At 44.1% G+C, this 23,088-nt stretch overlaps 1 protein-coding gene across 1 annotated transcript; it reads left to right on the top strand.

Moving 5' to 3' along the window:
• The first annotated feature begins 726 nt into the window (after nt 1–726).
• Nucleotides 727–18,492, top strand: LSM7 (LSM7 homolog, U6 small nuclear RNA and mRNA degradation associated). Its single transcript, XM_086946351.1, has 4 exons — nt 727–789; nt 7,829–7,919; nt 12,470–12,541; nt 17,807–18,492. Exons 1-4 carry the CDS (start codon nt 784–786, stop codon nt 17,947–17,949), a joined length of 312 nt encoding a protein of 103 aa, XP_086802477.1. The 5' UTR covers nt 727–783; the 3' UTR covers nt 17,950–18,492.
• The last annotated feature ends 4,596 nt before the right edge of the window (nt 18,493–23,088 follow it).

Here is a 23,088-nt window from a genome sequence, read left to right on the forward strand (position 1 = left end):
CTTTTTACCAGGGATCGCTTGTGCCCTGTTTTTTTTCCATATCCATACGTCACCTCACCCGCATTTGACTAGTGTCCCCCTCTCTTTACCTGCACGAGAAAAAAAAATGCCCCCATAGATTTCAGTGGGGTCGCCAGCTTTTCAAACCTATATCACCCACCAAAAAACATTAATTCTTCGTCCACCTTAATGGGAACACCGTCTTAAAACAACTGACTTGACATGCCTTTTTAGTCCTGAATTTTACAGGTTATGGTTTATTTGTGCTTCTGATGCACTGTTCACCTGTATGTCATTCTGCCCCACAGCTGCCAAGTTTCCTAGATGTCCTGCTCCAGTTCAGATATTTTTCTTTTAATTCTGGGTCCTATTGTGTTATTTCATAATGGAATAAATAGGACTGCAGGTCCCAGTATTAAAAAAAAAGATCCTGGACCTGGGAAACTTCTCCTTACCTCTTCCATCCCCTGATTCAACTGTTTGATTCCTGCTCACTTCTGTCCATTTATAACAAGGCTCTCTCAAGTTATAGCAGACTCACAGAACAGTACTCTGCCCACTGCGTTTTCTGTCCCCATTGACCTAACACAGACTGAGTCTCCACTAGCCTCTGGAAAGCCCCTCTGGCCTCTGCCACGAGTTTCTACAGCTTTTAAGTGTATCATGAAAACCAGTCCCTTTTCTATCTCCATGGCGAACACGTTAGTCTTTCTTCTATTTCTCACTCCTTGTGACGCACATCAAGAGGAGGTGAAAGGTGACAGGTCAGAGGGGAGTTTGAAGATGGCGGTAAGTAATGTGCGCTGTTTCTACCCCCCCTTTTCGAAATAATTATTTTTGTATTAAATATATTTAGCGCTTTCCAGGGGAGGGAGAGGGCTGAATGAACAGCCGGTATCGGTAGAAAAGCTTCAGTGTGGGAAGCTTCATTCCAAGTTGGTGACTTGATATTCGCAGGCCTTGGAATCTTGTAATTTCCACAATTTGAAACTCCACTTTCCTCCTCGCAAATGGTAGTATACAGTTGCCGATGTGTGTCTTATTTACGCTTGGCACTTAGTAATAGTGCATGGGTATTTTTGGTATATAATGGTGGTAGTGGAGTGAGACCTCAAGTGATGAACAAGCAGTCATCAATTCAACTATTCATAATATTTTATAATGAGGCAGACTGCCCTTGCTGAGTTCGTAGGAGTTGGCGTTTCTGAAGAGGCGTGTCAGTTTCAAATTGCTGGGACATTGGGAACATCGAGGTGTTGCTCTTTCATTTATGGAGGAAGCCAGTTTTACTCAGTCTGGTGATTATCTTGGCTCCCGGTGTTGTGTTGTACCGCTCAAGGCCTTGTGATTTTCTGTAGATGGTAAAGGGTGCAGGTCCTGCTAGGCTTGTACATGAAGCTTGTGGAGGAAGGGCTTCTTTTGGTGACGGGTGACGTGGTCACACATATCAGATGTATAATACAATGTGCTGCGGCATACAGCCTGATTTTTCAGAGTGCCACGGTGTTGTCTTGGAGGTGCCTTGAGGAGAACAGTGCCTCCTTACAGGCGAGAGAGCAGTGAGGTTCAGCCAAAAACTCTTGAAAAGCAGGATGGCACCGTGCTGATATATGCTAACTGCTTGCGTGTCCAGTCCTCATCAATAATATGTTAGTACTGGCTGGGCCTTTCAAATTACTTATACTGCCAGAACCTGTCCGATATGTTCTCGTCTACTGTAAGACTATGAAAACGAATAGCTAGAAAAGACTGTTTATCCGCAGTTTCTATGTTTCTGGTGCCAGTTTCCCAAAAACAAGTAAAACGTTAATTTGATAGGGTGATTGACAAAAACGGCCGTTTCAAGGCAGAAATACTCAAACAGTAAGCTGTATTTCACTTCTATAAGTGTAGGCACCAAGGATTATCATTTTAAAATCGGAACATTTGTTTTACTCCTTAACACATGGCCTTTATAAGTACACCAACTGAACTCTTTTTCTTTCAAAGTGCAGTAATGAAGTCTTTTATAGAAAAACACTTGCATATGGAAATGAATATAATTTACATTAAGTAAAATAACTTGCTCTTTATTTTTTTTTTTGTTGAGAATATCTAGTCTGTTGGACTTGTACAGTGCACATGTAGTTAGGAGCCACTACAGGGCACTAATACAAACTTATCATGACGTTAAAGGTCTGTGTTCCCTGCGTGTAAAACATCACTCATGTTCCACGGCAAACTTTCTATGATATATCTCCAGTAAATTAATTTGACAAATTTGATCATTGATATTAACTTGATCAGTTTCTGTTCTAGAGGCTAATAGAAATGTAATGCTTCTTAAGGCAACATTTGAATGTGTTTTTTTGCTTAGTGTATTATTGCATGTTTGGAGAATGTTGCATGTTTAACACATGTTTTATGTTCAGTTCAGAAAAGCTTTATTCGATTTTAGTTTAAAAATCATAAAAGCATCAACAATACATGAATAAAAACCATAACATTTCATGGACATCGTAGAAGATCATAACAAAATTAATAAAACAAAATTAAATAAGTATAGCAAATCAGCTAATCAATATGCAAGGGTTTCAAGATCAATGAAGCAACTCTAAAACAATATACTTATCAGTTACATCCTACCCTGTCAGTTTGGCTCAAACTTATAGGTGGCCTTTAAATAGTGGGGTCTTAAAAATGCAATTTGTAGACAAACCTTTACAGCCTAGGAAATTGGTTCTATGTAATATGTGGAGAACTCGGGTAAAAATCGTACAAGTCCCATATGCGAATAGTGCCATGTCTTGCTTTGGGGGGGCAAAAACGTAAATAGGGGACGATATTTCTGTTTTTGAATTTAATTAGTACCAAATCCCCAGCAATGTCTTTGGGCAACGTGCCTAACCATCCCACCCTCCTGACACTCAGGATACCACCATCTAACTCGGGTGGCAAGGGTCTATTCTTTTGTAGCCAGAAGATGACCTTATTTAGCAGGTCCTGCTGGGATTCATGTGTTCCCTGGGTGAGGGCAGGGACACCAGAGAGGACAGACACATATGGGGCGGCTTCAGGAGGTAGGTTGATACGTGGAGCGGGTCTAGCCACTTGATGAGTTTTTGAAACAGGTTTTAAAATTACTTTCGGGCCTGTTGGGGTAGGTATACAGGGGGGCTGTATTAGAGCTACACCATGACAAATACCAGGTTTATGTTTTTCGGGGACGAAGGGGGGGTTAGGGCAGACGGATGTAGCCGTTTTGATTGTTGGAGGAGGGTGCTTTCTGATTACTTCCTCGATGCTTGTCAGCCTTTCCCCCAAGTCGTTGATTTTTTTAACCAAGGGAGAGATGACAGTTACCAACATTTGCTCAATTTGGGCCAATTAAGTCAATTGGGGAGACAAGACAGGGTCATCTGATTTGTCCACGGCAGGGTCCTCCATTAATGCGGTTTGGTTAGGGGGAGATAAAATTGTGCTGGTACACATTTTGTGTACTTACAAAGTTCCCATTGTCTATTTCACTGTCGTGCTTCCCTCTAAAGTTGGGTCCCAGGGGCGAAGTGTTTACTTGGCTATGGTCTTTATTAGCGGGAGGAACAAGATCCCGTGGGGAGCTATTTGGCGTAACACAATAAGTACCCACAGTAGGGGAGATTGTTAAGTCAGGGACGTACTTTGTGCCACACAGGGCATTGAGCTCTTCCCAAATGGACATTGTTTTATGGTAATGAATTCACCAGACAGTCGATAGAAAAGGAGCATCACATTACCTCCTCCTGTGATAGAATCAAATGGGGTGGCCCGTCCTCCTCGTGCCTCTGAGGGCCCGCCCTTTGCCCGGGCGCCGACCCGCGCGTGATCCAGCGACGCGGGGGTTCGTGCTGTCCTTAAGCGCACCTCCGGGGGCGGGACAGGAAACACGCCTTCCTAGGCACTAGCGGTGCTGGGGGATGTAGTCCCCGATCTGCCGCCTCGCCGCGATTATTCGGAAGCGGCAGGCAGCAGGGAGCCTGGTGTGTGTTGCTGCAGGGCAGCGCTGAGGCTGCAGTGGTGGTGGTCAGGAGCCAAGAAGAAGGACGACCTCCCAGGTCAGTGTGGCCCAAAAGTCCCCCGCTCCCCCGGGGCTCGCGCTGTCCTTTAGCGCACCTCCGGAGGCGGGACAGGAAACACGCCTTCCTAGGCGCTAGCGGTGCTGGGGGATGTAGTCCCCGATCTGCCGCCTCGCCGCGATTATTCGGAAGCGGCAGGGAGCCTGGTGTGTGTTGCTGCAGGGCAGCGCTGAGGCTGCAGTGGTGGTGGTCAGGAGCCAAGAAGAAGGACGACCTCCCAGGTCAGTGTGGCTCAAAAGTCCCCCGCTCCCCTGGGGCTTGCGCTGTCCTTAAGCGCACCTCTGGGGGCGGGACAGGAAACACGCCTTCCTAGGCGCTAGCGGTGCTGGGGGATGTAGTCCCCGATCTGCCGCCTCGCCGCGATTATTCGGAAGCGGCAGGCAGCAGGGAGCCTTGTGTGTGTTGCTTCAGGGCAGCGCTGAGGCTGCAGTGGTGGTGGTCAGGAGCCAAGAAGAAGGACGACCTCCCAGGTCAGTGTGGCCCAAAAGTCCCCCCATGTTTTATGTATTTACTCAGACATTTGCGGCTTTGCAGTGATAGATGACCACGATCTTGTGGTTTATTTATTGCATATTTTTAATGTAACATATGCATACAGCAAAGTTTGTATCTCACAAGTCCATGCAGTGGACGTTATCATAATGTTGAAGAAAGAGCACCAACTGTTCAGATTATTCCCACCCACTTCTAATTTTAAGTGAGAGAGGATTGTATTTTCAAAGCCTGTTGGTTGACGCAAACCCATATTCTTAGATCTGTGCATATTTTGGGGTGTTGTGCATTTCAGTTGCTTTTTAAATGAGACTATGAAAGGCTGGGTCAAACACTTGGCCTGAGAACAGCTTTGTTAGTGGTACAAAATAAACACAAAACCAATTATTTCTGCTTTAATAAGTTGCACTAAGTTTCCACCCAGTAAGAACTCTCCATTTTCTTTGTAGCAGGAGTATTCTACAGAGGACCAATTGGTTCAGATGTTACACTTTCTTTAACCAGGGAAGTGCGTAGGAAGATAGCTCTTTATGTGATATATAAAGAATATAGTATACTGTAGATACTAAGAGTACAGGGGTTCCCTTACTAGTGGACCAGGCTTGCTACGCAATTGCAAAGTGCTCACTTAAAGGGTAGTGTGGTCAAGCAGCCCTGGGCTTAACACAGAGTAGTGTAAGACATTTGCAAATACACACAATGATTAATAAATGACACTCATGACTCAAGAAGGAGATCCACACCAATTTATAAAAATACCAAGTACCTATATATGTTTAGGCATTAAAGAAAAATCATTCAGGTAAGTATGTTTTTAAATAATATTTTCACTTTAAAAAGTGAGCAGGTGGTGCAATTTCTGAGTTCTGCAATGTTATCCTATGGAAGGAAGAACAAGTCCTGCAAACAGATACAGTACATCGACTTACAAGACCAATCTCCAGGAGTTAAAGTGAGTGGTGGGCAAGGTCAAAGGCAGCATCAACAGTACTCCACCTGTGCATGAGGGCTGTCGGGTGCAAATCAGTATTGGGAGCCCAATGCTTTTCAATGGAGATCGGTCACTGTAAAAAGAGACTGCAGGCTCTAGCTAGGATGCCAGTCGGGCTGAACCAGCAAGTGCGCTCAAGCCTTGCGATGCTTGTGGATGTGGGACACCTTTGGTCCTCTTCTCCACAGGCCCGGGTGGACAGATGCAGAGGTGTCTTTAAGCATCAAGATTTTCCTTATCAGAACAGTCATGGCAGAGGAGGGCTGTGTGCAGAGGCTGCAGCGATATTGGGGAGTCCAGGAGAGCTGAAACCACAATGGGCTCAGGCTCTGGAGGCCTGGGGAATCTTCTTGGCACCCTTGGCCAACTTCAGCTCGGGCCGGAGGCGACTGGTGCAGTGGTTGCTTCAGTTGTCTGGGTTTTGCGGTTCCGGAGGCCTCAGATTCTTTTCTTTGGAGTTTCTTCTGAACAGGTAGGATGTTCATGGGTGGGCTTGTTCTTTATTGCAGGCAGGCAGTTCTCACAGGTTCTGGAGGCACACAGCTGCATGACGAGTCGTCTTCGGAGCAGGTTCAACAGAGAATGGCGCACAGGACAGCAGGGGTGGGGCAAAGTCAGGTGCTCTCGTCAATCTTCTGCAGCTCTTCGTGTCCTTCTTCGTATGATGACAGGATCTGCTTCTCTGGTGCCAAGAGCTCTCCTAAATACTGAATTAAGGGGAGTGTAGAGTAGTAGCTCCCCTAAAGGGGGTGTCACTATGTCATCTATATGACCACGTCCTGTGGGAAGCGGGCATAACCCAGCCACAGAATTCCTAAGTATGCCATCACAAAGATGGCTACTTCTGAAAACTCGTATTCACCTCTCAGTTGATCACATTAGGGGTGGTACGTATTCACCTCTCAGTTGATCACCTTAGGGGTGGTACAAGCCTGGAGGTGGCCCGCCTACTTACTAGCTAATTTTCCCGCCTGTCCAGGTGCTAAGGGGATCCTGGACAGAGGTTGGCTTCCTCTCCTATGAGGGGAGACAGATTTGCATTCCTTAGGCGGCAGCTTCTTTGAAGCTCGCTGGCCCAAGGAGGCTAATCAGCAGGTCATCTTGTGAGAGGTGTATTGCACCCTCTACCTGGCCAGGCCTTTGTTCTGGGTCTCCTGAGAGCAAAGGCTCTAAACCTATGAGGTCAGAACAGTGTCTCTGGTGACAGGTTGGCAGAAACCAGTTAGCAAGCACACCAGAGAGGTCTAAAAGATTGATGAAAATTGTACCTATGAAATAAAACTTCCTGGAATCATAAATATGGACCACTAGACAAACTTGATTCTTAAACAGAACAATCAAATAATCTCTTGTGGTTTCCTGCATGCCCACAGCCAGGTCACCATTAGACTGCAGACTAAAAAGTATGAAAAAGAAGGGGAAAAAACATGGCACCAAGCCTTTTCCATCCATGAACCCAGAATCTGGAAAAACATACCTATGTTGATAAAGACAGCCCCAAGACTTATCCTATTTAGGAAGTGGGTGAAGACATACCAATTTAAAGAACACTGCATTAACAGTCCGCAAACCAGCTACCTCTAAAATCCGTCATTGACTTTATGGTTGCTTTTGACCCTGTGGTGCTCCACTGTCTTTTGTCTAGGTTCACACTATAGAAGTACCACATAGATACCTACAAACAAAGTACTACATTTACATAAAAACTACAATTCCTTTATTGTTTTTTATAATGTGTTATATATGATAACTATAATAAAAATTAATACAGGCCGTATATGATGCTACAGTGCGTCACAAAACCACCCAATAATTAGCCAAAACTGCATGGCAAGCTAGAAACCCTGGAAGAAAATAATTTCCAGCTCCTGCATTAATAATCTGCACTGCTGGACTCCAATCAAAGTACTGTAGACACTTAAAAGGTGGCACCAGATGTTTTAGTTCTTGTTTTTGGGGAAGGTAGCATTGCATGGGGTCTACACCCCCGTACTCTTTGGCCCTGCCTCTCTCCAAAACTGCACTTCTTTCTCCCTGTGCAGTCACACTTGTGAAAATTATTTGAATATTTGCTAGTATGCCTGATGCAAATATTGATATTGTGTCACTGAAACACAGAGCATTTAAGTGACAAATGTGTTTTTGCATCTTAACATCACATGATTGAGTTGAGCCAGGTAAGATGCATAGCTACAGTCTAATCTTTCGTGCTCTGTCCTAACTAATTGTATTTATTGTTGTCTTTGTACAGGATAAAGAGAAGAAAAAGAAAGAGAGTATCCTAGATCTCTCTAAATACATCGACAAAACCATTCGTGTGAAATTTCAAGGTGGAAGAGAAGGTAGGTGACTATTTTTAAATAATTCTGTCATTATCGCTTAACAAATTAATTGTACATCTCCTACGGAAGTGAAACCATTCAAGCTGTCCCGTTATTTACTTTTAAAAAAAAAGCGTTCTAAAATGTATATATATTTTTAAGTTTGTATTTATTCTGGCAAGTGTGCATGACAAATTAGCCAGCTGTAGATAGTCGCCAATCTGTCATGCGCACTGAGCACTTGAAGCAGTCCTCTTGCAGTACGCAGGAATCTGCCTGCTCCGCCCCCACCATCACGCTTGCGCTAGCAGCACACAGAATATTAAAATGGGAATGATCATTTTATTATTCTGTGTGTACCTGCTGCGCTCGCAGCAGGCAGAGATATGCTCCCCAGCCTTAACAGAGGAGCTGTCACTGGTTTCATGCGCCCTTCTAATCAGCCGCGGTTGGTGCAGGTAACAGCGGTGGGGCAGGGTAAGGGGGGGGATTTCGAGGGATGATGCAGAGGGAAAAATAATTATTTAATTATCCCTCTGCATCATCCCTCAACCCCCCCCCCCCCCCCCCCCCCCCGCCCCTCTACCCGTCCCACCGCTGTTACCTGCACGGACCATGGCTGCTCCTAATTCAACTGCCCATTTCACTTTCTCAGTTTACTTTTATCTTGAATTGTCAGGTCATTTCTAACTTGCATACCTCAATTCAATATGAAAAAGTTCAATTGAATGTCTCAGTTTCAGATTTGCCTTTTTTGCTTAATTGTTATAGTAATGTAGGTCTCTGTAACATAATTTGTTTTGATTACAAGAGAAGAATTTTTTTTTTGGATTGATGGTGTCTAAAAGTAGTACATTGTTGAATGTCCAGCTGTGTAATTGACAGAGGGGCAAGTCTATCACCGCTTTAATAGGCCTCCCTAAACACCCCTATGGTAACTAAGAGTAATCCTCATTAACCCCCCACGCCCTTAAACACACAGTTCACATTTTCAAATGGTTTGAGATTATTCTGGTTACTCCTTGATCCTCATGGACAGTAGATTACTGTTAGGCCGGGGTTTTAACAGCACCGCAAACAATATACTTTGAGTAAGCTTGGACCTGCAATATTTAACCATTGGATTTTTTTCATCCACTGGCTTAAGACTTTGTCAATCGCATCTTGGCTCAGCCACTGGAGTTTTGGTGTCTTACCTAACTCTATTCACTGTTTGTATCTATCTGTCCACCTCCACTAGAGTGCTCGCATTTAACTGCACATGCATCTACTTAACATCTGGAGCCCGCTTTTGCTAGTTTGCTCCCTTGTGCTATGTTCTAATGTGCAAACTCTGTGGGAGTTGGCAATCAAACCCAAACCTATTGGCTTTGCCAATGCGTTTTTTTAGTCTGGTTAGAGATAGTCTTCTTACAAATTGTAAATTAGACAGTAACATTCCAAGCCTATGAACATTGGTCTTTAATGTAGGAAGTTGGCTCTTTATATGGTATACCAAAAAGAGGTTTACTGTGCAAAGAGTCTAGGTATTCCCTTATGAGGGGACAGGGGTTTGCTCTAGCAACCCTAAGGTGCTATTCTAGGGGGTAGTGTGGTGGAGAAGGAATGGCTTATCATAGAGGAGTGTTATACATACAACAGTCAATAAATGATGCACATGATTCAAGAAGGAAGGAGATCCACACTAATTTATAAAAATAACATATCGCATTTTATCTTGCAGAACTTACTTACCTGATTGTATGGATTCTGATGCGTATATATATATATATATATATATATATATATATATATATATATATATATATAATATACACACACGATATAGGCATCAGAAATCAGAATCCATACAATCAGGTAAGTTCTGCCAGATAATCATTTTACGTTTTCAAAAGTCGACTCAGTGCATTTTTTCAGAAGCTGCAATGTTATCATATGGGATGAAAGACAAGTGTGGCTTACAGGTAGAGTTCAGCACCTTATGAAACCAATCTCCTGGACTTAAGGTGAGTATGGGGCAAGGTCCAAGGCAGCATCAGTGGCCACATGCAGTGGTGCAATACAGTGTCTGGTGTCCAATGTTATTCTTTGGGGATCTGTCTTCGTGAAAAGAGGCTGCAGGTATCTTCGACAAAGCCGACACCATCATCGCACCCCATCTCCGGAACATCATAAACCGCTTGTTCGCGTCAGCCACCTGCCCCGGGAGCTGGAGGCACGCAGAAATCAACGCCCTGCTGAAGAAACCCACAGCGGACCCCAAAGACCTCAAGAACGTCTGCCCCATAACTCTTCGTCCCTTCCCGGCCAAAGTCATCGAGAAGACCGTCAATAAACAGCTGACTGCCTTCCTCGAGGCAAACTACTCGCTCGACCCATCCCAGTCTGGATTTCGAGTCAACCACAGCACCGAGATGGCCCTCATTGCGGCCACCGACGACATCAGGACCCTGATGGACAACGGAGAAATGACCGCCCTCATCCTCCTGGACCTCTCGGCAGCCTTAGATACCGTATGCCATCACACCCTAACAACCCGCCTCTTCAACACTGGGATCCAAGGAAAGGCCCTGGACTGGATCACCTCGTTCCTCTCCGACAGAACCAAGATAGTCCGCCTCCTTCCGCTCAGAAGCCACCAAGATCATCTGCGGCGTACCCCAAGGCTTCTCACTCAGCTCAACCCTCTTCAACATCTACATGAGCCCCCTCACCGCCAATCGCACGCAAACACAACATCAACATCCTCTCCTACGCCGACGACACCCAACTGATACTCTCCCTCACCAAAGACCCAGCCACCTCCAAAACCAACCTACAGGAAGGAATGAAAGACGTTGCAGACTGGATGAAGCTCAGCTGCCTGAAGCTGAACACAGACAAAACGGAGGTCCTCATTCTCGGACAATCCCCGTCCGCCTGGGACGACTCCTGGTGGCCCTCAGCTCTGGGATCCACGCCGACATCCTCGGACCAAGCACGCAACCTGGGATTCATCCTGGACTCCTCCCTCACGATGACCAAGCAAGTCAATGCCGTCTCGGCATCATGCTTCAACACCCTGCGCATGCTCCGAAAGATCTTCCAGTGGATCCCCACCGAAACCAGAAAGACGGTCACCCAGGCCCTCGTCACCAGCCGACTGGACTACGGAAACACCCTATACGCAGGAACCACCGCCAAACTTCAGAAACGACTACAACTAATACAGAACGCCTCCACACGACTCCTCCTCGATATCCCTCGGCACAGCCACATATCCGCCCACCTGAGAAACCTGCACTGGCTGCCTGTCAACAAGAGGATCACATTCAGGCTCCTCACCCACGCACACAAAGCGCTCCACGACATGGGGCCCGAATACCTCAACAACCGCCTCTCTCGTTCTACACTCTCACCCGTCAGCTCTGCTCTGCCAGCCTCGCCCTCGCCACCGGCCCACGAATCCGCAGAACCACCGCCGGAGGAAGATCATTCGCCTACCTGGCAGCCAAAACATTGAATGCCCTCCCCTCACACCTACGAAGGACCCAGGACCATCTCACCTTCAGGAAACACCTCAAGACCTGGCTTTTCGAGCAGTAGCAGCACCCCTCCCCCTTCAGCGCCTTGAGACCCTCATGGGTGAGTAGCGCGCTCTACAAATGTCTGATTGATTGACTGGGAGGTAACTTGGACTGAACCAACAGGAGGGGCTCAGACCTCACGATGCTTAGGGACTCCTTTGGTCCTCTTCTTCATAGGCCAGGGGCGACGGTGCAGAGGTGTCTTTAAGTGTCAGGTTTTCGTCACTGGTAGCAGTCGCGGTAGAGGGGGCTGGCAAACAGGCTACAGGCAGCTTGAGAAGTTCACAGTTAGGAAACCCTAGGTGGACTTTAAGTCTGGAGGGTTTGAGGACCACAGTGGCATTTAGGCCTACTTCAGCTTGGGTGCAGTGGCGCTTTCCCGTGTCTGGTTTTCTCAGTCTTGAAGCTTCACCACTCAGTCTTTGGTACCAGCAGGTTTATTAATAAGATGTTTGATACCAAACATCCCTATTTTCAGTAAAGCCATCATGTAGCTGGGAAGCTCATTTTCACCAGTGCCCAGCACTTGTTTTAAAATTGCTTTCCTGTTCACTTTTACTGGTAGTAATGGAACTGACCAGCACAGCGGCATATCAGCTCAGATCATGCAGATATGTCCTCACATGTAATATGAGGGACCTTGCCTTAGGACTATAAGGCATGCTGTAGGGACTTGCAGAGGGTACTAAAGGTATTGCCAATTGGGGAAACAATGGGAGTTTCGGGAAACCGACCTGGCACTTGGGACCTGGTTGGCAGGAACCCAGTGCACTTCCAGCCGAAATCACATCAAATACCAGGCAAAAAGTGGGAATGACAATGTCAAAAGGGGCACTTTCCTACATTTATTAGTAAACATTGAAAACCTAAGTTATGAATGATTGATTGTATTTGTTAAAAATTGATGTTTTATTATTATGAGGAACATATCCAATTGATTGATGTTAATGAATAGAAATGTTTGTGATGTGCTCTAACAATTTGGTATATTACTTTTTTTTCTAGCAAGTGGGGTCTTGAAAGGCTTTGACCCTCTGCTTAACCTGGTACTCGATGGCACCATAGAATATATGAGAGGTATGAACATTTTGTGATAAATCTGTCAGAAGAACTTGCCGGCTCCATTAGGGGGCTTTATGACTTTAGATATTTTCTTTTATGCGGACTTTCAAATAAGGGAAGAGAGCTGTGTTATGTAACCTCAAGTTGCCGAAGAGAGCTGTGTTATGTAACCTCAAGTTGCCGAAGAGAGCTGTGTTATGTAACCTCAAGTTGCCGAAGAGAGCTGTGTTATGTAACCTCAAGTTGCCAAAAAGTACAGATGGCAGGCCAGTAGATGTAAAAGAGTTTGATGGAAAAGAGGGACAAGACTTAAAAGACTTAAAAGGCAGCCTTGTGACAATAGTTGTCTTCTTTCACATGTGCTACATCTCGCCTGCAACGGCGATGGTAAGATGTGCATAGGTGGTCATAGCCGTCTGATGTGCAAGAAGAGAGGAAATGGCAAGGAAGTTTGAATGTTGGGAGTAGAAGTTATTTTTTAACTTCTAGCTCACACATTTTATCCCCCGCTGCACGATCCAAATAGTGTCTCTATTGGGTGGCAGCGAGGGGTCATGCAACAAAATAAAGAACTAACTTTGTGACCTGCTTGGCATGGTAGTAGTTGGAATATTTTGGCAAATGTTTTTTAATAACGCTGGCTTGTGACAAGGTTCATTCCTAGTGCTGTTTCTGCATCCATAAGAGCCACGTTGGTGTGCTGGTGAATCTAAACAATGACCGCATTAACACACTCAATGAAAAGCGAACTTGGTCAGATTAAATATAAAAAAAAAGTATGAGGGCAAACTGTTTGCACAGTGTTGGAAGGTTCCTCCTCAAAGGGAAGGTTGAATATATATATATATATATATATATGTGTGTATGTCAAAGCTATTGGCTTTTGTAGTTAGATTTTGCATAAATGCACCTTAACACAGCTGGGAGTCAACTGTTGCATTGGATTTCTAAGATAATGGATGGTCCAGGATCGAAACGACTAATTGCATCACATATCCTAGCTGTGCAGAATAGTGTCTCTATTGCTGTACCTGAACTGTATATTGATGTAAACACAGTTCAAAACTGTTTTGTGAAGTCAGCGGGCAATATAAATTAGACCTTTGCCTGGCATTTTTGAGCGAAACTGTTTAGTAAGAGACTCACTCCGCTTGTCGATCATTCTTCTCAAACTTAAAACGCTCAACTAAACTGCGTTTGTGAATTAAAGTAGGAAAATCTGCATGTGTACAAAATAGCACAGACGCTTTATTCCATCACTTAGGTCAAGCCGAGTGAAAGCATCTACTGAAAGCTAAATGAAAAGGGAATTTAATAATTGGAGGGTCCAGGATTAAGGTCTAAGACTATAAAACTCAAAACTAACCGCATTTCCTCTCGTGCTGATGTGAAATCTAGACCACATTCTGCTTTTTACATGTTTGTCTTAAGGACAAATTTACAGTGGATGAATTGTGTGAAGTGTATGTATGACGGTGCATCGCTATACTTAGAGGTGTTATTGGCAACTTGCAGCCTGCTGCTAAAACTGGACCTACATAATATTAATCAGGCCACACTGCACCTTACACAAAATCTCCCTGTGACTTCACAAACTCAAAGAACGGTTCAACGTCTTCTCTCTGCTTGTAATTGTAAGCATACTTATAGAGCTCAGCTGTCACCCAAAGGGTATCCTGGCGCTTCGACCATAAACATTACCTACAGATGTTAACACTACACTGCTCTCGGGAAGAGGTAGCTTTTGAGATCCTTTTTAAAAGACAATGCTTGTCCCCATTGATTAAAGGTTAAGTATAAGGAGTTTTTTTGGTGTCGCTCAGGTTACTTGAGATCAAAACCAGCCCCCCTATTTACACATTCTAAAATACAGTGTCCACTTCAATCCTCTTCCTCGATGATTGGCAAAGCAATATAGACCGGGTTCATACACTCCCCTGTCACCCAGTCCAAGGCTGTTCTCAGTGTGCTTTTCACCTGATTACTCCCTATAGCATATGCATCAAAAAGAAGTCCATTTGCCTGGGTTTCACGGTTATCCACATAAGCAAAATAGCCTGTCTTGAAGAACAGATCACTTTCTGTATCTACACGATTCACTGATACTGGAAACTTTCAGAGCAAAAAATACAAGACTGGATGACAGGCCCTCTAGAACAGAGGTCTTCAAACTTTTGGAAGTTGAGCCCCCCAGCTGATTTATTTTAGATGTTGGGCCCCCCAACACCTGACAGAAATTTCTGTAATCTGGTACACTACATAATCGACCGCCACACGCATATCCTTGGCCATATCCGGCAAATAATGTTCAACCTTTTTTAAACCTCTGCGCTGTGTGGGTGGCAGAAGGGCCCATGTGAGTGCAGGGTGAGCCATGCAACAGTTTGAGAGGAGAGTAATGGAGTGAGGAGCAGGGTGAGTGTGGTGACCATATGAATTTGGGTGCGGATGTAAGTGCAGAGTGGGACGAATGAATGAATGGAAGGTTAGGGGCTTATTTGAGCGACATTGCAGATTAAGAAGTGAGGGGGACAGTTGAGTGAAGCACCACATGAGTGCAGGTTGAGTAGTGTGCTTGTATGAGGGTGAGGTACAGGGTGAACAGCGCAAGTGCATTGTGAGTGCAGAGTGATCACTGTGAGTGCAGGGTGAGCGGGTGAGTGCATGGGGATCAGTGTGAGTGCAATGTGATCGCTGTGAGTTCAGGGTCAGTGTGAAAGTGAAGTGTGAGAATGAGGAGAGAGTTGTCTGAATGCAAGGTGTATTACCAGACACTTGAAGTAACTTGGCATGTTATTGACGGCAGCGCAGGGTTTCAGTACCTTCAGGGCATGAAATTAGAGAGTGCATTGTTGCTATTTCACTATTACGCGGTGGTTGCTACAGCACGTTTTGTCATTTCATGCTGCATAGGAAAACAGACCCATCACTCTGTTTAATTCTCTCCTTCATTTGATCTCTATCACACTCTGCCTTGCAGTTGGTTCCTCTCTTTTCTGTTCTATTCCATTTAGTTGCTCTTTCCCTTTCTCTCTCATGCTCGCCATCACCAGCGATCCTCACACTTGACACCTGATTTACACTACTAATTTATACATTAATAAGCACTGGTGTGGGTTAAAAACAGATGAGGATAGAAACCTACACCAGGTGCTTATGAACGGCCCCCCAAAAGTACAAGAAAGAAAAGTTGCTGTTCTGCTGGGAAGTGACATACTCTTTGTTTCATATATTGCTGCTGACAGTGCTGTGCCACTTTTAGATGCAAAAACATAGGCCACTCCTTGGAACTGGAGGGTAGGAGAGTGGTGATAAATGTATATTTAGAAAGAGTAACCACTAGAAACATTGTTATTGGAGTTAAGTAACTTACTCTTTTGATGTATACCTCTAACCACATGATCCTCACCTTAGAATAGATATCAAAACACTACCTCCCTCGGTGGTAGGTTTGTGGAGGAGGCTCAGACCAAAAGGTCTTGCAGGACCAGGTGGGTGAAATTGCCTTCCCTCCGGATCTGGCTGTCAAGGCAGTACTGCTTTATGAACAAATTTGCAGACGCCCATTTAGCTAACAAGCAGATATCAGGGACAGGCACACCACATACCAGTGCAGTGGTGGCAGCCTTAGCCCGAATGGAATGGGCTCTCAAAGCTTCATACAGTTCCTTCTTGGCTAGTGCATACCAGATCTTAATGTGGAGGACTATCCCCTCGACAGACTCCTCTAATGCACAGCCTTCCCTTTTTTACACCTGGGAAATTCACAAAGAGCTAATCTCCTACATGACGGTTTATGTTTAAAAAAAAAAAAAAGCTTAAAACCTTTTTGGGGTCCAACCGGTGAGAAGGTGCAAAAACACTGGCAGGGTGATGTTTGCCAAATGAGCATAAGAGTCATGACTTTAGGCAAAACAGTCGCCCGAGTCGTCAGCACATGTTTGTCAGGGAAAAAAAGTGATGTTGGGTAGCTACACTGAAAGTGTCTGAAGCTCACACATGTGAGAAGCTGAAGTAATTGCTGTAGGGACTTGAAAGTGTGAAGTAAAGGGGCAGGGAGTTCTGGAGGTGAATGCGAGAGACATGAGGTGAAATCAACACAATGCAGCCTTAGTATTCACCACCTCGACCATTCTTCTGAGAAATCTTTACCACCGCAACATTTTGATTTTACAAATTAAGCACTGTACATTAATTCATAGAGCTGAAATGCTTCAGCTGCAGTGGAAGGCAAGGAGTCTCATCTGCTAAGAAACAGAACGCAAAGAACAAGACAGTCCGTTTGCTTCGGTTTTAGCAGAGGAGAGTGACCCCCTGCCTCCCACTGCAGCTGAAGCATTTCAGCTATACTAATTAACCCCCTCCTGTGACAGCTGTGTCTGCTCTTAACATAACAAAAGCACGGGCACATAGTGCCTTGTGAATTTACACTCCCTCCCTCCTCCAACCCTCTGTTACCGGAGCAGACTTCCAAGGCGTGACAGTAAGACGAACAAAGGTCAGGTTTTAGAGTGGAGTGCGCGTCCCCCCTAGGATGGTGTTGCGCCCCCCCCCCCCTGGGGGGCGTGCCCCACAGATTGAAGAACTCTGCTCTAGAACAATCCGACGTATGCAAGGTGAATATGCATCACCCATTACCAATAGCATGTTGGATGACTGTACCTTCACTGGGCGCTATGTAAACCACTGTCCTTGATATTTACCAAAATTCATGTACCTACCCCACCCGTTGTTTGAACTAACGTGTAGAAAATACCCTTCCCTAGTTTGAACCAAACTCTAGCCAATGAGCTGACCTCTCCTACTTCTAATGATTCTGAATCTTCCACACCTTCTGCCATCATCTTCCTATGGTAGACTAAGCACAAAACGGTCATGTAAGAAATATATATTGCGCCTGTGATATTTCCTTGTCCCCTCTTGCCCCACCCATTACATCTTCTATCGCTTAATGCATGCAACAAATATACCATGTACAATGTTTCTGATGGAAATTGTTTTCTCAAAAAGCATTCAAACTGCTTCAAATGCCTGCAAGTAATAGCTTGCCTGTTTTATATATAACATAATTGCCCTAGTGGATTTTATTATTGGTGAATTTGTTTCTCTCCTCCTGATCCTAGTTAAAACGCAAGTTATATAATCTATGGTTTTCTCCGATCTTCAAGCTCAATACCGGTATTTATAGAGCACTCCCCTAGGAGTGGTCCACGTGCAACTTTTATCTCAAATTAACAGCTATATTCTTTAAATTATGTATCTTAATGTGTTCTCTTTCAGATCCAGATGATCAATACAAATTAACAGAAGACACGCGGCAGCTGGGTCTTGTTGTGTGTCGAGGGACATCAGTGGTTCTTATCTGCCCACAGGACGGCATGGAGGCCATTCCCAACCCCTTTATCCAGCAGCAGGATGGATAGTATTTTCTTTTCATGTGCTCTAGCAACTCATCTGGGACCCATTTGATAAAATAGCCAGAATGGACAGTCTAAAGATCCCATGAGCAAAAAATTTCTTTTGGAATGTTTGAACACCGATAGAATTTTCCTTGGTGACAAATTGGGAAGGCCTTTTTTTGGGGGGGGGGGTTGCATTAGCAGAAGAATGCAATTTTCGTACTGCGATTGTTTCTTTGTACAATAAATATTCTACTTTTTGTTGAAAAACCACGTGTCTGTTAGTCAGTATAGTATGCTTGAAGATAGGGATTGTTTCTTGCTTTTTGTTGGGAAATAAGTGCTGGGCTTGCCTCGTTTAAGTACCCAGTTGCCAAGGACCTCGAATTGTTGGTTGCACTACATTTAATAAGATGAGGCTTTGAAACACACACTGGTTGTGGAGACAAACGTTGTTCATCTGTGAGGAGAGCCATGGCAAACATATGTGTTGTAGAACTTGGTAGGTACCGGCGGGAAGTGGTCTTAGGTAGATTAAAACACAACCATTAAACTATTTTAGACTTTTTTGTTTCTCCTGATGATTGATTTTATTCTAAAGAACTCCACTTTATTAGTAAGTGTGGTACTAGAGTACATTTTAGATTGGTTGCTTATTTTCCGTGCAAGTTCTTCTTGAAAATATTTCAAAAAATGGGGAACCAAAAATAGTCTGATAACAGGTAACAAAGATGAATCCGCCACTCTTTTTTCTTGTTCACTTGCTTTGCTTTAAAAGTTGAGTTATCCACTGTTTTCCTTTACGTAGGTCTTGTGAATGTTAATCTGGTTTACTTTGCATGCTCTAATTACTTTAAAGGGAGAGATGGCCAAGAGGCGAGATAGTTATTCTACACTCTTTATCAACACCAATTTAAATTGATTCTATGCAGGTCTCCTGTTTTGTGTTGCACCATTGTGCCGCTAAATACTTCTCATTCACATAATGGTATTGGTCGCAAATGGTCTACATAAAACCATCATCTCAATACCCATTGTAATCAAAGACACTGTAGATGGGAAGAAAAAATCTACAATAATTGAGACATATACTGTTAACTAGAATAGTAAAATCACAGTTTTTATTTGACTAGATCAGAAGTTATCTTAAAAGCGATGGATGCATTCACTCAGATTCTATTTGACTCCAAGTTCCAACACTGATGCAAGGACCAAGGCTCACGCAAGATTCCTGCTGCTATATGACAGGCCTATATGTACTGCATTGGCTCTCCCAAGGAGTTGAGGCCTTTTTTCCTTCTGAAGATTCCAAAATGGCTGTTCCGCCTAACAGGAATGAGTCCTTCCACCTCTAGTTTGTTTCATTTAAGCAATTCTTTGTGACCCAAACTAAGAAGCCCACGTCGTTTATTTTCCCTTTCTGGGGCCGATCCTAGTCTTAGCTATGAGACGTCCTATAGAAGAGCCAAGAACCTGACCTGAGGAAAGAAATATTCTGCACTGTGAATAACTACAGCTTGTGCATTTTGTTCATGGGAATACACTCTGCCACAGGGTTTGTTGAAGTAAAGCAGAGTTGGCTTGCTAATGGGGCATCTTTATGTACACTAGCAAGCCACCTGCATCCCAATTCCAGCCCCGAAAACAAAACCGGGAAAGGTTATAGGAATTAGCTTTTGGGCTAAAGATTTTGGTTCTCGGTGGAAGGTTCTGCTTCTTGGTGCCAAGTTGATTTCCCAGACCCTGGTCAGAGCCTCATTTGTGAAGTGTTGCTCAATTGTACATCCTATGTAAGAGTACATTGGAATTCCTTTATTTCTCCGAATCAAATAAAATTGCTTAGATCATATCTGTTACAGCAGTTTGTATAAATGGTTCATTTATTGAACAAATATAAACGTTATTTTACAAATTACAAACCTTACAAAACGATCTGTATTGGACTACAAAGCAGGGTCTTAAGAAGGTGCAGTGTTCAAGTATTGCTAGAGTACCCAGGTCCTCTACGTCCTGGACATCCCATATGAACAAGTGGGTAGGTGAGATCTTGTGCTACTTTTTTGATTTTTTGTTATTCACAATGTTATGTAAATCAGAACCGATCTGTTTACTATCGTTTTATTTAGTTATGAAGTAATGCAGTCGGTGTTCATCAAGATGTAAGTAATCAAAATGTCATTAGTCACATTCCATTTAGGACCAAACAAAGAAAATTGGTTAGTAAGAGAAAACAATAGTAATAACAATCATGAGCGAATGTACCACATGCAATAGAATGCAAGACACTAAGAATGCCATTCCGTTTTCAAATTTTCTTTCCTATGATTGGAGAAAATAATTTGCTTCTGGACTCTTTGATGAAGTTGAAGGAGCAGTGTTGCAGGAAACCGACCATTAAAATACCCTACTTTGTGTGGAAAGAACAATGATTGTTTAAAAGTAATATGCAATAGCTAAACAGACCAGCATTGGCAGAGCCATATAGATCTGGCCCATACAAGAGCTATTGGCTTCATCAATGTGTTTTAGCCATGTTGTACATCAGTGTGGCTGCTGATCAGCATGGCTAAAGGTTGGTGGCGTATAGTATCCTAGAATGGAGTAGGGGGAAGTAGAATTTAGTGGTTAAGTGGCAGAGTGTGTCGTGGAGTGGAATAGGGTGGAGTGGATTGGGATAGGGTGGATTGGAGTGTGATGGGCTGGATGGATTGGATAGGGTGGAATGAATTGGAGTAGAGGGTGGTTTGAGCTGGAGTGGGGTGGAGTGGGTTGGACTGGAGTGGGGTGAACAGGGTGGAGTAGATTGCAGTGGGGTGGATTAGAGTATATTGGATTGGGGTAAACTGGATTGAGGTGGATTGGAATGTAGTAGATTGGATCTGGCTGGAGTGGGGCAGATTGCTTTCAATTGGAGTGTGGTGGATTGGGGTGAGTGGGCTGTAGTAAGGTGGTTTGGAGTGGGGTTTATGGCACGATTGTGTTAAAGCATCTCATAAATTACACAAGAAAGAAACAATGTCTCTTTCAAAGTGAGAAAAGGAGACTTGGCAGTAAACGTCGCTATAGAAAATAAATATTTTTCATTTTGTCGTGCTGGGCACGTTTTTGCCAGTCAAACGCCTTCTGTTTGCAGGGCACTAAAAGTTCAACAGGACAAAATAGACCCAATTAATCACTTTGAGGGCAGCGGACGGACACTGACTTAAGTTGAATCAATTAGTGCTTGGTCCCTGCTCCACAGAAAGGAACAGAAATGAGGATAGGCCGGCCGTGACAAATCACGAGACTGTAAAAAAAGAGTGCGATGCACAGCACCAAATTGTATGCAACGGGCGGGCTCCAAGCCCCCTTTTGTATACAGTGTCTCGCATGCTCTAGAACGCTTGTCCCTAAAAGACAGTCTTTATTCGTTTTTCTGACACCTCAGTTGTGGCATTTCAGAGCACAGGCCTGAAAATCAAAACTGGGTTCTGAGTTTTATAATGAAATGAAAGGCATAGAAAAAAATCAAGGTTGTTTTAAGCACATTTAGGCAGCACGGTTATTCATTTAGTTGATAAATACATAGAAGCAACTTTGTAGGTTGGAAAATTAGTAAATGTAAATCCGTGACACCAAATCCAAATAGTAATATATATTTAAAATGTCAATCAGGCTAGAAAGATAATTCACTGCCTCCTTGGTTACCTTTCTGCTTTTGGGCGCAGATACATTCAGAGATGCCTTGGAGAGCCAAGCCTTTAAAGTGGTCACTGCTGTCTAATTTAGTAGGGGTAAAAAGGCGTGCATTTTCTAGATCTGTCTCATAGACTAATGAATGAGAGAGAATGATTTGGGCAAGCATAGTGGGTGATTGAGGTACTAGTAATAGAAAAATACTTCCTAATGTAATTATTACATTTCTGGGGGTGAGACAATGCCGGTCTTAGACTCAGAAGAAAGCTAACAGCTATATGTATAGAAAAGGTATTCTAAATGTGCTTGATGCCGAATTTAGTGCCATCTCTGATTAAAAATATCTTCTCAGAATACTACAAATGTCACTGTTTTATTGGTATGAATCGGGTAAATATGAAAGTAAAGACCTAACTTAGAGGAGGTAACAACCCACAATGAGAAACCTGAAAATGTAACCAACTACAAAAACCAATTTGTTAGATCCAAAGTTGTAAGTGGAGTATAGCCTTAGGAGTTTAACTTGTAATAGCTCAGAAAATTCGTATGTAATCGCTGTCTTAGTAGTAATGCATTGGAGACACGTCCGGCACCAAATCTAGATTATATTTTCACTACTCCCTTTATGATGCATTTTGAATGTCCAGTTGTGATCCTTCTCGAGTTTGTTGTTAAAGGAGACCGAGAAACTTCTAGTTACTGACAAGAAAGGGTATGTGGAGAGGATGGGGGATTAAAGTTTTTTTACAAGTGGTTTTAGGTCTCGCCTGTCGATGCGCATCGAGCTTGCGAGGATATAGGGCTTTAACCAGAGTTAAACTAACTTGCAAGGAATCGTGGCGATTCCTTGCAGTGCCCGTGACTTTTAAGCTCAATGCGCATGCGCATTGAGCTTAAAAGCGCGTGCACATCAGTTCCCTCAGCAGCACTCCAGGCCCCTGCTGCTTTCACACCTCCCCGCTCCGCCCCCTCCCCTGCCCGCCGTGTCGCATTTCTCCTCCCCCCTCCCCTTATCTGCCTTCCCTCCGTCTGTTCCCTCTCCCCGCTCCGCCCCCTCCCCTTCTCTCTCTTCCCTCCGTCTTGCTTCTCCAGCACACCCGGCCTCACTTCTCCTCCCCCTAATTACACTTCTTTCACTGCCGCCAGGCTGCTGTCACTTAATCTCCCCACTGCCCCACCCCCATTAGTGTCCTAACTACACTTCCAAGTCTCGCTACCTCGCCGCCTCCTCTCTATCCCTCTCTCTCCATTCTTTTCCCATCTCTCCGTCCTCCCCTCTCCTTTTCTCAATATTCTTCTTTTCATACTTGTTTTTGCAGTAATCTGGTACATCTTTTGATTTTCGGCACTATCTCGACTCGTGTAGCTCGTGTTCCTCTGCCCATTTGTGCTTCCAGTATATTCCGTCATAGCCTACTCTCCTGTTCGAGCTTGCTTTAGGAAATTCCTGTCGCTTCCACACGGATCACAAGATGTTTTATCCAGGTT

Source organism: Lissotriton vulgaris, chromosome 12 (assembly GCF_964263255.1).
Source record: "Lissotriton vulgaris chromosome 12, aLisVul1.2, whole genome shotgun sequence".
NCBI lineage: Eukaryota > Metazoa > Chordata > Amphibia > Caudata > Salamandridae > Lissotriton > Lissotriton vulgaris.

Excerpts from the sequence above, each read along its gene's own strand:
- LSM7 (XM_086946351.1), top strand. Across the intron at positions 7,920-12,469 it reads ATTTCAAGGTGGAAGAGAAG|CAAGTGGGGTCTTGAAAGGC; the intron begins GTAGGTGACTAT and ends TTTTTTTTCTAG. Across the intron at positions 12,542-17,806 it reads CACCATAGAATATATGAGAG|ATCCAGATGATCAATACAAA; the intron begins GTATGAACATTT and ends GTTCTCTTTCAG.